The sequence below is a fragment of the Fulmarus glacialis genome, unplaced genomic scaffold (assembly GCF_000690835.1).
Source record: "Fulmarus glacialis isolate BGI_N327 unplaced genomic scaffold, ASM69083v1 scaffold4286, whole genome shotgun sequence".
NCBI lineage: Eukaryota > Metazoa > Chordata > Aves > Procellariiformes > Procellariidae > Fulmarus > Fulmarus glacialis.
The window spans coordinates 19278-35755 of NW_009219900.1; the positions used below are offsets into that span (position 1 = coordinate 19278).

Below are 16478 nucleotides of genomic sequence, written 5' to 3' on the forward strand. Positions count from 1 at the left end.
GTATTATGGCAGCACTATCTCAAAAAGAAATCTGCAGTAATACAGACCCCTAAAGAGCAGGGCTAAGGGCATGAGCGTTGTGCGGGAGAAGCTTCCATATAACAAGCCTAACAAATAAAACAGTACCGAAGTGTTGCTGTTCTCAGAATCTCTCAAGGTCACAAACTAGTCATTTATTATTTTTCTGAGTATGAAATCTGGTCTAGCTCCACAACACTACATTTATAACACAGGACACAGTTCTTCACAAGAGGACAACAGCCAAACCTGGATTTCTAAAGAATTGTTTTTGTGTTTCAAAGTAGGGGGCAATCTCTACTGTGTTTGGTGTCACAATGCCAAATTACTTCAATGAATGACTGTAAGTATACACCATGCAGAATACAAATTGCTAAATAAGATGCAAATATAAATGCATACCGTGTAATCTCACTTGCAGATTGCTCCTCTTGTTGAATTTCAGAAGTATCTCCATTATTTAGTGACTCACTGAGATTAGCAAGAGATGTTACAACATTTGCTAGTGTTCCTAAAGCACCCTGGCTTGTTTCAGCCTAAAAAGGAAGAACCATACTAGTAGATCAAAATTACAGGCTATGTATCATACATAAATTTTTCCCATTTTTAATCTTTGTGTTCTTTTTCCCTTATGTACCTTTTCCTTCCTCATGAACACCTACAGGAAGAACAATGGCTCACAATGATCTTTAAATCCTTGTAATCATCAATCCTAGCCCCAGCTGACATATCATGTGGGGAACTACCTGTGGCTGACCTTTTGCAGAAATAAGTCCATGAAAAGAAATCATGTTCCTGTTGATTAGCTTATTACCTCCATTCGTACAGATCTTCACTTACCCCAACCTTATCTTCTCAAAAGCAAAAATTATTTGTGTCTATGTACATAGCTAAAATAATCTGAACAAATAAATATATATGTTCAGAACTTAACTGAAAGAATAATACCTTGGAGTCAGCAGCTAGGAGGACTGTACCATCATCCCTGATCAAAGGCTGCTGAATATTCACAAGCATTCCCGGATCAAGAAGACCTGCTGACCTGTTCAAAAGCAGAAGGCATCTGACAGTCAATAGTATTTTACATTAACCAGAAGAATGTGTAACAACCTATGTCAGAATAAAAGGGATTACCAATTTTTAAATTAACAATTTAATGAAGCTCAGAGTTTATTCATCAGGACTTAAGTCTTTCTGAAACAGTTTCCAAAAAGTAGCTTGAAAGACAGAAAGACTGGAATATGTTTTTCCTTTCCTGTGCAAAAGCAATGACAACTTCCCAAATAGATACCTTCTCATTTGCTTTTTATGCTGGTTTATTCTGTCTTAAGGAAAGTTGTTGTCTTCTCATGCTCTCAGAAGTCACTTAATAGCTCTAGAGTTATGCATTAGACTTTGGAGGAAGGCATAACTGTGCATTCCAAGTTAGACAATGGACAGCACTGAAGAAAAAAGTTATGTCAAGAAAAGATATTTTACATTCCAAAATACAGCCATAAACAGTCGTGCAACGAAGGTCTGCATAAAATCCCTGCTGCCTTTACTTCTGCTACTTTTTGACCAAACATCCTTTCCCTTTGCTGTATGTAATTTAGGGAGACAGTGGGAAGTCTTTGCAGTCAGCAAGGGTAAGTTTATTTGTTGCTTACATAACACTCAAGTCTGCATAACCCAATACAAATGCACGCACAACAGGTTCAGGCCGCAGGGAATTTATAGTTTAAGGGGTCTGAGACTAACAACTAACATTGTCAACTACCACAGGCAGCAAATTATCACGCATAATGCAAATCTGAATCCTACATAAATAATAGAGAGTCACACTTAACAACTATAATATTGTTTATAGGACTGTAAGGGACCTGTAGCAGAAGGAAATCTCAAAGAAGCAAACGTGTCTGTAAGCAGTACTTTTGAACAATCTGACTTGCAAACGAGAACACTGAAAAACAATTCTCCAAGAAATTTGCAGCCCAATCGTCCTGACTGCAGTGTCATTTGTTCAAAAAAGAATATATATATAAAAAATTAAATACATATCGGAATATCTTCCATATAGTAAAAGGAAGCTGCTGTTGTTTTGCTGTTGTTGAAACTGGTCTCTTGGGATCTGAATCAGCAGTCACTGCAGTCTCTTTTACCACTGTCTTTAGGAGAAGGAAGGCTGAGTCTGCCATTTGTAGATTCAGTTTCAGAGAACTGCTAACCTCAGTGCATCACAGCGTAAGCCTACATGCTTTTTGCTTGAATATCACACATTTGCCCTGCCTGTGCTTTGACCTGGCTGGACAAGAACCATCTCTGAACTGAAAACCACGCAGCTCTATTCAGACATGAAAACCTTCACGACAAGCAGAACAATCTAGGTTGGTCTTGGTAATGGAAACAGATGATTTGTGAATTGCAGCTCTTTTCTGTCCAATTCTTTAGAGCAGAGGGGAAAAAAGAATATAGGTGTGCCTGCAAAGTAATATGCATAAATAACCTTAAACAAGACCTGTTAAACTGAGGTACTCACCGCGTCCCATCTTTATCTGCTACAAATGTTGGAGTTGCTATTAGAGGGCTTCGTAGATCTTTTCTGATATAGATTTTCTCAGTGGAAGCTGCACAGTTGGTTGGTTTTTCACGCTGCACATCAAAAGGCTTTCTTTCACTTTGAACCGCTGCATAAAGATAGAAACATGCAGATTTGAAAGGAAATAATTCAACTGAAAAATACAAAAAGAAAGTAAAATTCTCACAATAGGATTTCAGTTTGCACAGTTATGATGGTGTATCAGCTCCATGCAAAACTGGAAATTTAATACGAAGACTGAAGAAACACAGGCTCCAATTTTACTATACCTGTGATTATGTACATTTTTAACTAAGAAAGTCACAGATATAATTTGCTTTAAGTTTTGCTGAACTGGAGTCAAAGCTTTCTATTTCATTGGCATTTAATGAGATGGAACATTCTGCAAACTGTGTTTTCAAATTGTTTATTTATTTATTTTTTACAGGTAAAGCTATACCTAAATGTTAGACGCAGTCATACTCTGGATGATTCACAACGATGTAAACCCAGAACGAACCCAGAAAAAGTCAAGACAGGCAAGTTAGGCAAGAGATGCAGGTTAATGCCCTGGGAGACGGGTCTCTGCATGATATGCAATTCACTCACATCCATTCATTCCACCCAGTTAGGGAACAGTGTCCCAAAATTAACCTTTTCAGAATTTGAAGTATTTCTACTTGACAACTGGAAGAAAATAAGCTCAGTCTCCAATGTGCCAAACAAGTGTGGTAAATTTTTTAATAAAAATAGTAAGAAACAGTAACTTTGTCATTTTAAAGGAAGTAAAAAGTGCATCTTTGTAATATTAAGGTATTATTATTAAACAGATTACAGAAAGTTATCTGGAATCTAAGTCACTAAACTTTACAAACTCCTCTATAGCTTGGCGTAACATTCGACTGCATCGATTTTTCACCTGAAAATGAGGATAATAAAATGAATAAAAGACTATGAGGATAATATAAAGAATTTTTAAAAGTGTTGTACTAATACTAATTCTCACACACTTTGCAAACATAAGGCATAATATAAATGGAGACAATATTTCTGTGCTATTCATTGTACCAATTAATCATACAGCAGTTACTGCTCTAGAAGATTAACATTATTAACAAGCAAAAAAATTGAACTCTCCTCTATAGCCCTTTTGAATGTAACAGTAAAATACATGGATATCCTCATAAACAGCAAGAGTTATTCAGTTCCTGATTTTATTTTTGCAAGTATCGTTACTGTCAGCAAAATTTAGTGGCTTAAAAGTAGGTATATCCATTTTGTTGGGTTGGTGGATACATAAATATTAATCAGAAAGCTGACCCAATGCCCAATAAAGTCAGTGAGCATAGATCCTAATCATACTGGGATAAGAAAGGTTTAGTTACTAGAAATGCAGAAGTTTCTCTTGTACAAATGTCTCCCCCTATACTCAGCACAGTGTGTGCAAAGCACAACAATCATCACTACAGGTCTGGAGTTCCAGAGTGCAAATACAACAAAGATCTCCCTATTTACAGCTTAAAGTTCTGCCTCCCTTGAACTTAGTGGTTGAAACTTATCCTGCCTAGATCAGAGTGGAAAAAGAAAAGTATTTGTTGCTTCACCTTAAATTCTCCATAAATTTATCACAAAACAACCAGATAATAGGCTTCACAAAGTGCTGGACCGAAGAAGCAGAGGTACTATAAATTGGAAACAAAATACATTGAAAGAGGTGTTTGGATGCTAGGACTGGAATTGTATGAAGCACTGCATACAAACATGAAAGTATATTGTTTAAAATATGACAGTTTACACAATGCCTCATAATACAATGCTCACAAATGACCAAATTAATATAAAAATTAAAAAAGAAAAAAGGACATCAACTACTTTCTATTGCTGGATGGAAAAGCAGCAAAAATAAACCAGAAGGAAAGCAGATTCTGAACATTAGGCTCAGATTTATGTCCACCCATGTTAAAATATTTTGTATTATAAATATACGCTGTGTTTGTAACATGCATTCTAAGTGACGCTCTAACTGGGCTCCTCGAAGACTACGGTAGTATGAGACTTTGTTCAAAACAAATCTCTACTGCACCTCAGACATAAAATGGTGATGAAAGGAAGGTACGGTAGATGCTTTGGCTGCCGAAAGTTCTGTTTCCTTCAAGCAACATACACTGAAATGGTGAGAACACACGAAAAAGTGGTAGTCCGCAGATTTATTATTTGGTAGGCACAGAATCACATTGGGTACTTAACACTCACATTCCATTTTCATGCCCATCTCTAGACATTTCTTAAGCCTACAAAACTGGCAGCGATTCCGATGGTGTTTATTGATGATACAGTCCTGGTTGCTACGACAACTGTAGGTCAAATTCTTCCTCACACTCCTTTTAAAGAAACCTTTGCATCCCTCACAACTGACAGCACCATAGTGACGACCTAGGAAACATATATATTGTTATCAGATGGAAATTGCTTATATTTTAGCATAAAAATATTTATCTCAAGCAAGTAAAACATTGTAAAAGTCACCCTTTAAATTTATTTTGTATTCTTACCATCATTTTGGACCATGAAAGCATTGTTAAAGTCTTACAAGATGCTTCTTGTTTACTTAGTGTCAGGGCTTTTTGGTGAGAGAGTAGAGAGAAGAGAGGAAGGCTAAGCCTATTTCTGAATGAGAGGCCTGTGAAGTGGTAGTTCCCCATCTGGACAAGTATAGATGCAATTCTATCTGCTCTTAGAGATTATAGAATACATTAAAAGAACATACAGGCTAAGAGTTTAAGTAATTTCAGAATATAAGTAATTTTACAATAAAATTTGAAATGCAATCTTAATTTAAAATTCCTATCCATATCAATTCTGGTATTGTTTTAATTACTTAATAAACACTTAAAAAAAAAAAAAGAAAGTGAGACAGACAGAAAGGTGTCTTCTCTGTAGCATGAAAGCATAGTCCACTTCCTTGGCTAATGTAGAAATTTTACCTCGTAGACTCCTTATTACTGCATGAATCTGAAACACTGATCACTTGATCTCTGCTTGCCCTTTTCTGTGATAGTAAAAGACCAAAATCTACCGGGAAGTCTTAAGTTTGTTAGAGAGTGCTAAGAAGTGTTTTCCTGGAGCAGGTAGACTTTTCTAGGTGACATGTTTGTTGCATGGCTGCCCGTTGCTGTGGGAAACCGGACTAAATGCTTCAAATAATCTCTTTCAGTTACCAGGAGTTACTCAATCATTATTTTGTCTTTCAGCACATGCTGATTTACCATACACTCCAGCTGAAGTACAAACTAATATTCTTCCAGTTAGTTTAACTATTCTGTGTGTATAGATACAAAGTATAATGTTATCTTTTTCCATTTTAGACTCAAATGCTTTTGCCATCAGCATGGCTAAAATCAGTTAAAGTACATGAAACCTTCTCCCTTCATCCCAGTCATCCTTTCAATCAAGTTTCTTGAATATTACTTTCTATGCTTCCTTACCTGATGCTTTATCACCACAGACCACGCAATATTCTACTACCTGGGGCCGCTGAACATCAGCTTTTCCCAGCAAACGTTCCACCGAAGCAGAGTCTGTCACTATCTAAAACAAAATTCCAGAACAAAAAGAGGTAATAAGCCAATATTTTCTTCTGACATGAAAGTAAGGAACTTTGCCTACAGAACAAGATTGGGAAGAGGTGGCTGAATTTGAGAATAAGTACGACATGTGGAATGAAATTAAGTAGTATAAACTGCAAGTTAATAAGAGTTTTTACTGTCAATAGTAAGACCGTTGAAACAGTCATAGCAAAATGAATTTCAAATAAAACTCCTAGCTTTGTTCAGTACAAATAAGTTTCCCCACTTGTGCAGTCAACAGTAGTCTTCCCTTCTTGCAATTACTCTTAAACAGCTGCTATATTTTAGCCAAAGATGGTTGTATTTCAGATGCTGTTCCCATCTATCCCTTCTCTAGCTATTAGGGGTACACGGTTCAGATGGGATAGCCTGAAGTTGAAATCCATTATAGAAACAGTTTAGCTTCCGAAGGCCTTGGATTCCAAAACTTCTATTCAGAACACTCCACTTAACACAGAAAAATTAAAAAAACCCCACCCCTCTGTAAATCAGATAACCCATTTAGCATAGTAAAATAAATTTAAAGAGACTGTTAATAATTTTTTTTCAAATGTTTATGTAAGAATGATACTTGTCCTTGTAAAATATTCTCTATTGTAACAGTAGCAATAGGGAACCAGGCACTTTTTTTTTTTTTTTAAAGAATGCTAGGAAGAAATCTCAGATTTCATTAGAGGTAGATTATTGTTTATATCATTTGTTTTGCAAAGCTCCCATTGGTCAGGATTATGCTCAAGACCCACAAATAACTATAATAGAGGACAGCTTCGCTCCAAGGAGCTTTTATTGCAATGTCTTGATACCGCGTTGTGAACGTAAGTTTGCTTAGGTGAGTTGTATCTCTGTATATCTGTGAAACTTGAACAGACCATCTGAAATCCTGGCACTCCTCACAAGCACCATTTTAAGTATTTGCTTATGTCTTTGGAATTTTAATGAGAACACAGAACAAGGGGTGATGAGTGCAATGGAATGCATAAGGAACCTGAAGACAGGAGGATTTATGATTGAATAACGAAGCCTACAATTAGTATGGTCTAATCCATGTCATTAGATCTTTAGAAAATTATTGCAATTTGTCTTAAAGCAATTACAGGCTTAAATAATCTAATCTATGTTCTATCTCAATTACTATATTTACCTGAATTCTGCCTGGCACAATGTTGTCCGTGGTGGTAAAGATAAGCTGTTTGGCATTAGATGTCTCAGGTGCTGCCAAGATCACCTTTCCTGCACCAGTTCCATCTGGACTGGCTAAAATAAACTGTTGCTTTGGAGACACAGCTGAGTCCACTGCTGTCACGATTTGGATTTTTTGACCTGTTTGCTGATCTGTCACAATCTGTAAAACACATTGAAGAATTTTATGAGCCATACATTTTAAAACCTTTTATTCAGAATTGTATGATACTCTCTGATAATTGTCCTTGTTATTTATTATTTTGCTATTTGTACATTTATTACACTGGTGCAAAGTTATTGGAACTACCTACCTAAGTGCAAAAACAATAAAATCAAACCAAATATATATGTATATAATACATATGTATCTGCATACCTACCGCATAGATGGAAAATACTAGACAGAGTTGTGAAAAGTGTGAGTCTGATACTGTTAATAATGAAGAAATATGGGGAGATCTTGTAATCACATCTAATTGTTCAAAAGAAGTTAGATATAGTGGATCCCAGACAGAATAAGAACAAAATGTAACGTTAAGGACTGCAGCTGATGAATGGCAGGTATATATGCAGGGTATACTCTGCCTAGTGAGACAGCATCACAGAAATTTCGTAGAATCATAGAATATCTTGAATTGGAAGGGACCCAATAAGGATCATCGAATCCAACTCCCTGCTCCTCGCAGGACTACCCAGCACTAAACTGTATGACTAAGAGTGTTGTCCAGATGCTCCTTAAACTCTGACAGGCTGGGTGCCGCGACAACTTTCCTGGGGAGCCTGTTCCAGGGACTGACCACCTTCTCAGCGAAGAACCTTTTCCTAATGTCCAACCTGACCTTCCCCTGACGCAGCTTCATTCCATGTCCTCGTGTCCTATCGCTGGTCATTAGAGAAAGGAGATCAGCACCGCCCCCTCCGTTGCCCCCCTTGAGGAAGGTGTAGACTGTGATGATGTCACCCCTCAGCCTTCTCTTCTCCAAGCTGAATAAACCAAGTAACCTCAGCTGCTCCTCGTAAGTCTTGCCCTCAAGACCCTTCATCATGTTGGTCGCCCTCCTCTGGACACTCTCTAGTACGATGTCCTTGTATTGAGGCACCCAAAACTGCACATGGTGCTCAAGATGGGGCTGCACCAGTGCAGTGTAGAGTGGCACAATCACCTCCCACGACTGGCTAGCTATGCTGTGCTTCATGCACCCCAGGACACAGTTGGCCCTTTTGGCTGCCAGGGCACACTGTTGACTCATATTCAACTTGCCATCAACCCAAACCCCTAGATCTCTTTCTGCAGGACTGCTCTCCAGCCTCTTGTCCCCCAATTTGTACGTATAACCAGGACTACCCCGTCCCAGGTGCAGAATCCAGCACTTGCTCTTGTTAAATTTCATATAGTTGGCAATTGCCCAGCTCCCAGATCTCTCTGTAAGGCCTCTCTACCCTCGAGGGAGTCCACAGCTCCTCCCAATTTAGTATCATTGGCAAACTTCCTTAATGTACATTCGACTCCTACCTCCAAATCGTTTATAAAAACATTAAATTAAAAATTACTCCAGCTGACCAAAAAAGTATAGTGGTATATTATTGAGATTTGTATTCATTTTGTATACACCTGACTATGAAAGCTATTTTGATATAATTCATTTATGTATTTGGCTTAATGTCAGAGTTAAAACTACTACTGAAAAGAAAAGGTCAAGTGAATTTACACACTGATATTCCTATTAAATTGACTATATTAGGTGTCACAATAACAGTGTATTTATTTCTCTAATTTTGATTACCTAGACTTTTTATCTAGTTGTCATATCCTTTTTGTGTAATACGTCTACATAAAGTAGAAAGTAAGACATATGCTAATAGTTTAATAGTAAGACTATGCTAATAGTTTCACTAAGCTAGAATGCCTTTAAAAGGCATTAGAACTACCCAAAGCAGGAGTTGAATTACAGAACTGATGATTTTTCTAGATTACAGAAACTCTTCAGGAAAGATTCATCTCTCATTTTGTGATTACAAACCTAAAGAAACCTGCACAAAGGAAATGGTACTCAAAGCTGGGGATGAAGCCAGCCTACTATTGAATTTTGGTCAAGACAGAGCATTTCAGGGACTCTTTGGATTCTTATATTTACAGAACAGAATAAGCCATTTTAGGTCTCATATGCATAAACGTTTCAGTGCGTAAGTGTATGGAGTCTACAAACATAAAGCTCCAAAGCAGCTCAAACGTTAAAGGACAATCATTACCCCTCAGTCCCATTGTTGTAAAACTGTGAAGTTGTTAAGCTCCCCAGAGTCTTCCCTGCCCAGATTTCTTCAGCCTCCATCATTTTCACATAGATCTTAACAGGACAATTCACAGTGAAATCCAATCTTGGATTATGACTGACACCACTACAATATTGCCTGTATTTGTTTTGAGGAAGCAGGAATACTCTTTTCTCATCCTAGTATTCTCCTTCATCATGGAGTTGTAGGTTTTTTTCAGAAATACCAGTGATATAAGGAGGTAGATTATTTTGCAGAATTGAACAAAAGTTACAATGTAAATACCTACCTTATGAATGCTGAATATTCAGTATGCTTCAGTTATACATGTTGTGAGAACATCTACCTTGCAATGAAATATTGATACATATTGATATGGTTACTCTACCAGACAAAATAGAGATTATGTTACCAGACAACTGTATGAAAAATAAAAACCTTCCATCATAACAGAATCTTGAGAATCAGCATGTGAAACAATAATGCTCCCTGATTCCACCTTTCGTTGATAACTTTAAGGAATAACATCTTAGATAAAAAACATAGCTAAATGTTGTTGATAACTGAAGAACATCTCCTTGGTGCTGTCTATAAAGAAAAATCACACAGACTTCTTTGTAATTTTTCATGGATCAGATATAAGCACCGATGATAATAAATAACTAAGACAAAAAAATTAGGCTGGATAAGTAGTGAATGACATTTAGGTTCATAAGAAAAACTAATGATGTACATCATTATACATGCTGCAATTTGAATCTTTGAAAATAACATTACAGAAAAAAATGTATCATGTATAGTAAGTATAATGACATGTCAAAATCATTTAAAAAGTGTTTTCAGGGCTGTTCATAGGGGCAGTACCCACCCACCCTGATCAAGACATATCCCAAAAAGAGTCCATCCTGTGACGGAGGCTGCATTGCCAGGACCATTCCAAATGCCCTGGAGTACAAAATCCTCTTCTCCAGCACTGCTTCTAGCAGAAGTACATAGGAGTATTGTACTGGCACAGAACAAGGTCAAGGAGGTCAAAAGCTCAGTATTGCAGTACTGCAACATTCTAGTAACATTAATACTTAACAATTCTTATATCATTTGTCACTGCATACATCCTGATACATTAATAGTGTCTTTATATTACCTAACAGTAACACCGACCCACTATGCAGCATTCCCAAAGGCTAACTTTATCCTAAATGGGCTAGTCTCCCACTGGGTCCTAAATATGGCAGAGAGACAGAGAGAGGAATGCCCTTGGATATGATCTTAGGTGTTCTGTTAACAATGTCTGCCCATTTGCTATGGCTAGAGCTCAGGGTACTTGTATACGTAGGCTAAGTTTAACCTCTGCAAATACTCCTCACTGACTACATCATCAATACAATTATTATATACAGCCAACCAGTCATCACCAAATACATGCTGAGGGAGAAGCAGAATTTTAGTTTGCACTAAAAATGATCCGTTCTCACAAAATTTAAGGAAGTCTTCCACAGACTTTAGCATGCTTTTGTATAAATCTAAGTGGGAGGAGGAGAAAAAAAGATGGTGTAATAGTTAGTTACTTAATCAATGGATTTTTACCTGAATGCGTTGTGGTGAAGCTACAGAGGAGTCTGTGGAAATTATCTGGATACGTTGGGAAGGGCTGGTCATCACTGGAGATTCAGATAGAGAAGTCTGAACAGTCTGCACCTGTAAATAACGCACAGAATTTTAATTTACTGATACAGTACTGAACACTTTTAAAAATACATGTATTTATTAAAGATCAGATGGCCCTATAGTATGGAATCTAAATTTATTGGAAAGGTTAGTCATTAAACCAACTTGGATTTGTTTTCAATGAATTATCAGAATATTGGCTTTTTTGGGGAACAGAATGAATCTGATAGATGACCAAAACCACACAACGAAACCACCACCACCCCGCCCCAAATCAATCACTGGATAATTACTATGTGATTCTTCGGCTTACTGAAATGCAGAAATATTTTTTCAACTTTCGATTATATATTTGCCTCATTTTTTGCTTCTGTAAAAACAAAATACACCGTATACACAAGAATGTATAATGTTAAATATTTCACCTTTTAGTAATTTTGAAGTATTTTATGCACTACTTTTTAAATTTTCAAGTAGCCCAAATTTTGAAAAGCTTCCTCTAGGCCCGTAAATAAAAATGTCCTCAACCCCAGAAATATATATGGGACAAGAGATATATGGAATCTGCTGGAAGAGCGCACAGAACTCCTATCTGACCTAACTGGCCTGTAGTTTTTATGTCTCTGACCTTATTTCATCTGTGAAGCCTTCTGAAAGTGTGGCGTCTATACAGCTCACTTGGAGAAAACAGTGATTGCATTTTTCAAGTAGAAGTAAGAACAATTTTAACTGTCCAGTACTTTTAAGGTAAAAAGTTAAAATTAAGATGGCTGGTTATCTGCATATCTGTGTTTTAGACAGTAGAATAAATTAGAATTCCAGTTGTTTGGCGTGCTCATATCCTCTCCCCCTTTTTATTGTCCCCCAATTTCTGTTTTTCTACTTCAGAGAGGTGCAGATTTTTTCTGGAATTTCTGCTCCAACAGATCACCAATATATTCAGCATGTATTCAGGTGTATGTGGTTAATTCTTGTTATTCTAGTGAGGTTTTCACTAGCATGACAGATTAAATTTGGCACTACAACTGAATACTATTGTTTCCTGTTCTATTCCATGTATTTCTAGAGCACTAAACTATAATGCAAATCTAGTTCTGAATACCTAGAAAAAGCTTGCAAAACACCCCTTGCATAGCTATTTTCAGAGCAAAACTGTTAAATGTTAAATTAAACATGCAAGATAACATTGGCTTGACAGCCTTTTTCTTCTGTTTACAGAAGGTATATGGCATTGGCAATGCACATTCACGCACATAATTCTACAGTTGTGCATATTTAGACTTTGTGCTTGTTCATCCTCAGATTTATTGATGCAACTGTTAGTACTAATTGTTCCTTCTTAATAATTGTAAATGTAGTATAGATGAAGCACTTGTATTCTAGTCCTTACAGTCAGCTCACAGGTAGAAAAGTACTGTTTGCCACTCCCCACAGCCATCCAGTCCCTTTTGTATTAAGCTTAGGATATACAGATGCTTATAAAAAGTACATTATTTAGTATTACTGGGTTTTTTCCAGATATAATCATGAGCTGAAACTATTATATCAGTCTTTAACATACAGAAGTATCTGCAGATGTAGATGTCTATACGTACTTTCTTCCACTATTGGTACATGCATTGTTGCCACTCTTAGTTTGGAACCTGACCACACAAAAAATTGGGTTTAACTAAACAAAATCAAAACAAGGTATATCAAAATTATCCTGGAAGTTCTTGAACAATTAGAACATGGTTAGTTCCAGATCTCTTTTTGTTTGTTTGTTTTCAATAAAGTAGAGGCAAAGCTAAATCATTCTGCTACTTCTAATACAGTAACTTAGAAGAAAATTACATATGCTTATTTGTGCTGTCCTCATTACAAAAGCTCTGCTTTCTTGGTGCATTTTACAGGTTACTAGTCTGTGACATGGCTCAATGTTTTGACTCTTGTAAGAAAATTCAAAACAAAGGAGATAATTTGGTTCTAAAGCCATACACTGCATATGTTCACCAGTATTTTCAGAAAAGTTGCAAAAATATTTGAACAACAGTTAGTGCACACAAGACACCAGTGTTTTGGTGTGGACTACAACAACTCCAGAGGTGACATGACTGTCTGCAGTCAACAGCACAACATGGATACTTTTTCAGTCACGTTCTTTATTGAAAGTTATAATACAAAATTGTGGAAAAACACAGTAATATTTAAAAGACTGCTGACAGAAAATTTTACACATGCAGCATATCTGAATAACAAGCATTGTAAATTCTTAAAATACAATATAAATTTATAGGGACATTCCATTTCAATTGGAATAAAATACCGCAGTGATGTACTCTATAAAAAGAATGAACAGAATATAGCGCTACTGATTTCTTCTACACTCAGTTTAACCCATAACTACTTACTTGAAAACAATGCATATAGGCCAAAACTCTGTTTTTTGGAAAAATGTTCTATAATGTCAATGACTTAGCAGCCTAGGTTTTTACATAAGTCTGCCTAATGCTAAATAAATCTTACTTAGATTTTAAAACAGAATTTACATTTTGATAATTTCATAATTTTTACGTAATTTTCTATTGGAAATTGTATCATTTGCAATACTTGTAAATTGTGATTGCAAACAGTAATTTGGGTTTTCATAAAAATCCCCTAAGACACATTTACATTGTCCCACAGAAGCTGTAGGACTGTGTATAGTGTATAAGTGATTATAACAATTGCATTCTATATGGGAATTTGAGAGTATCAAATTAGTATTTAATATCTGCAGTGACATGTGGCCAAAACCAGGAAGCTTCCAAGTTGTTTTTATTAAATTCTCTTTTAAACAATCTTGGAATGATTTATTTATCGTAACGTATGTAGCTGGACAACAGAGTAGTGCCAATTTAGTCATTATTTAAGCTTGCATGGAAAACCTTAATTTTGTAAGCTTTCCTGTTTAATATACAAAAAAGTTCATTTGTGATGTAAAGAAAGAAAAAATGGTTTGGATAGCAAGGAAAATTTACTGCAGTCTCTTTGGGGAAGCAAAGGTGTTAAAATACACAGCACTTAATGAAGCCATACTGTTCTACTCTCCTATTGCCTGTACCGTAAGTAGTCCCATATACTGTAAAAGTAAAACCTAAATCGAACATACTATCTCTAATTATCTTTAATACACAGGTCAGAAAAGTTGCATGATAAATGAGGAAAATATACAGGAGAGATATAGAAGTAGTAGAATCTTCTAATTATTGGATGAGACAAGGCATGCAGCAGCAGCAAACGAGATACCTAGGCGAGAAAAAACCCAAGACTCCCAAAAGGACTCCCAAAACCCAAGACTCTTAGAGGACACATTTGAACAATGATCTCCTTATCTTCCATGCCAAATTATTACCTAAGCTACGCACCCTTTAAAAGGTCTAAATTAGAGAAAGAAGATCTTTTAGAACTGTTTTCCAATTCTTTCACCTTCAATTATAAAATCTTCTTTTTTTGAAGCATCTTTGAACCTTACACCACCATGCACTGCGGTCAGCTTGGAAATAAAGAGAGAGGTCTATTTTTCCATGTTGTTCAAGAATTTATAAAAAGAATGCCAGTATATATACAGTAACTGCGCTGAAATTCTTCTGTAAACATTTTGGGACTGAACAACCATTTCTTTTTTCTCGTTTGTAAAGTACCTGCTGCAAAGGGGTCCTAGTGTACAACAGTGGTTTCAGATACTGTGTCAGTATGAAAACTAGTGCTTTATGCTTTAAAACACTTTCTCAGTTTTTATAGAATGGACCACATCCTCATATAAAGGTTATTTCTACTGATCAACTCCAGTCTCCTTTAATGAGAGTTATTTCTCATCCTCACTGCACAACTACTTGGTTATCTTAAGTCTAACAGTGAGTTCTCTATGAAGTTGGGTAAGTTTGAGACCAGCTGCCATAATATGCTGAGATGTCATTTTCATGTTTAAATATTCAAGAAGATATATTTATTAAATGGAAAACAGAAAATATTTTAGTATTCTCTGGCTGAGAAGCTATGGTGCACCAATGGAGAATAATTTGTCTAATACCAATAAATGCTTCAGTGTGCACGTGTAATTTATTTTTATACTCTTATTAACATGCATACACACTCAGGATGGCATAGGACTCTGAAATGCAAAATTTTACCTTCTTTTCAGGCTTGCCTACTTAATACTCAGTGGAATAAGAAGAGTTTTAAATTTCTGACTGCTACTAAAAGTCTCAAGTTTATTTTCCAGACTGAACACACATGCCATTGGTTGACAGCAGAACAACAACCATGGTAAATAAATCAAATGCAAAAAGGGAACATATTTTTTGAAATACACAATTTACAAGAATGAGGAAAACAAAATCTGTCATTTTGTTTGACAGCTAAATTTCTACCTTGAGCATTGTCACACACTTACAAAGGATCAGAATGGATAAATATGTGATGCTTTATTATGGACCTACCCAGTCAATTGCACCAAATTTGACTTCTTAATAAAAATATTAAAATTAAAAAAAGAAAAAAAAAAGGAATAGTAGTCTGAGAATATGCAACACACTAAAAAAGTTCTATCAGAGATTTACAAGGATAACTTCAGACAGCTTATATAAATACTATAGGAAAAATTAAGCTATCATTAGTTAGACTCCCAAATAAATTGAATCAGAGTATTCTGAAAGCAAATGGTTTCAGAATGGCAAAAGTACTCATAGCAGAAAAATAATACAGTTTAGCATTATACTAGGTTCACTTACAGGATTAAACATAACATTGACTATTCTGATCTGTTGTTCAGAAGAAACTTGACACCATGAAACCTGTATCATGTTTAAAGCAACTGCTTTGGAAGTTGTACATGCAAAAACCTAGTCCTCCGAAGTCAATGATAGTATGTTTCTGTAATTCTAAAATATATTTTAAAAAACTAAATACACTTTAATTTCTTTGAGACTGGAAAGAGTCTCAAATGAAACTTCATCTTCAGAAGATGAGGAAAGAAACAAAGTAGGCCATATATCATAGAAAACTTCAGCGCACCACATTTTACAGAGGCTTAATCAACAATCATTTAAAAGTAACCACTAACACTGTGACTTAGACATAGTCAGAAAATAATACATATAATGTAAAAGATAGCTCAAAACCTCCTAATTTCCCTA

At 35.9% G+C, this 16478-nt stretch overlaps 1 protein-coding gene across 1 annotated transcript in view; it reads right to left on the reverse strand.

Annotated features, from left to right (window-relative positions):
• The window catches only part of NR2C2 (nuclear receptor subfamily 2, group C, member 2), a 34559-nt gene that overhangs the window by 10456 nt on the left and 7625 nt on the right, over window positions 1-16478 (reverse strand). The window contains exons 3-9 of the mRNA XM_009580539.1: window positions 11242-11352; window positions 7343-7543; window positions 6061-6163; window positions 4829-5008; window positions 2537-2684; window positions 967-1060; window positions 421-554 (exon numbers count right to left, since the gene is read on the reverse strand). Of these exons, the coding sequence (XP_009578834.1) occupies window positions 421-554; window positions 967-1060; window positions 2537-2684; window positions 4829-5008; window positions 6061-6163; window positions 7343-7543; window positions 11242-11313 (932 nt within the window). The 5' untranslated portion in view covers window positions 11314-11352. The remainder of the gene's footprint in view (window positions 1-420; window positions 555-966; window positions 1061-2536; window positions 2685-4828; window positions 5009-6060; window positions 6164-7342; window positions 7544-11241; window positions 11353-16478) is intronic.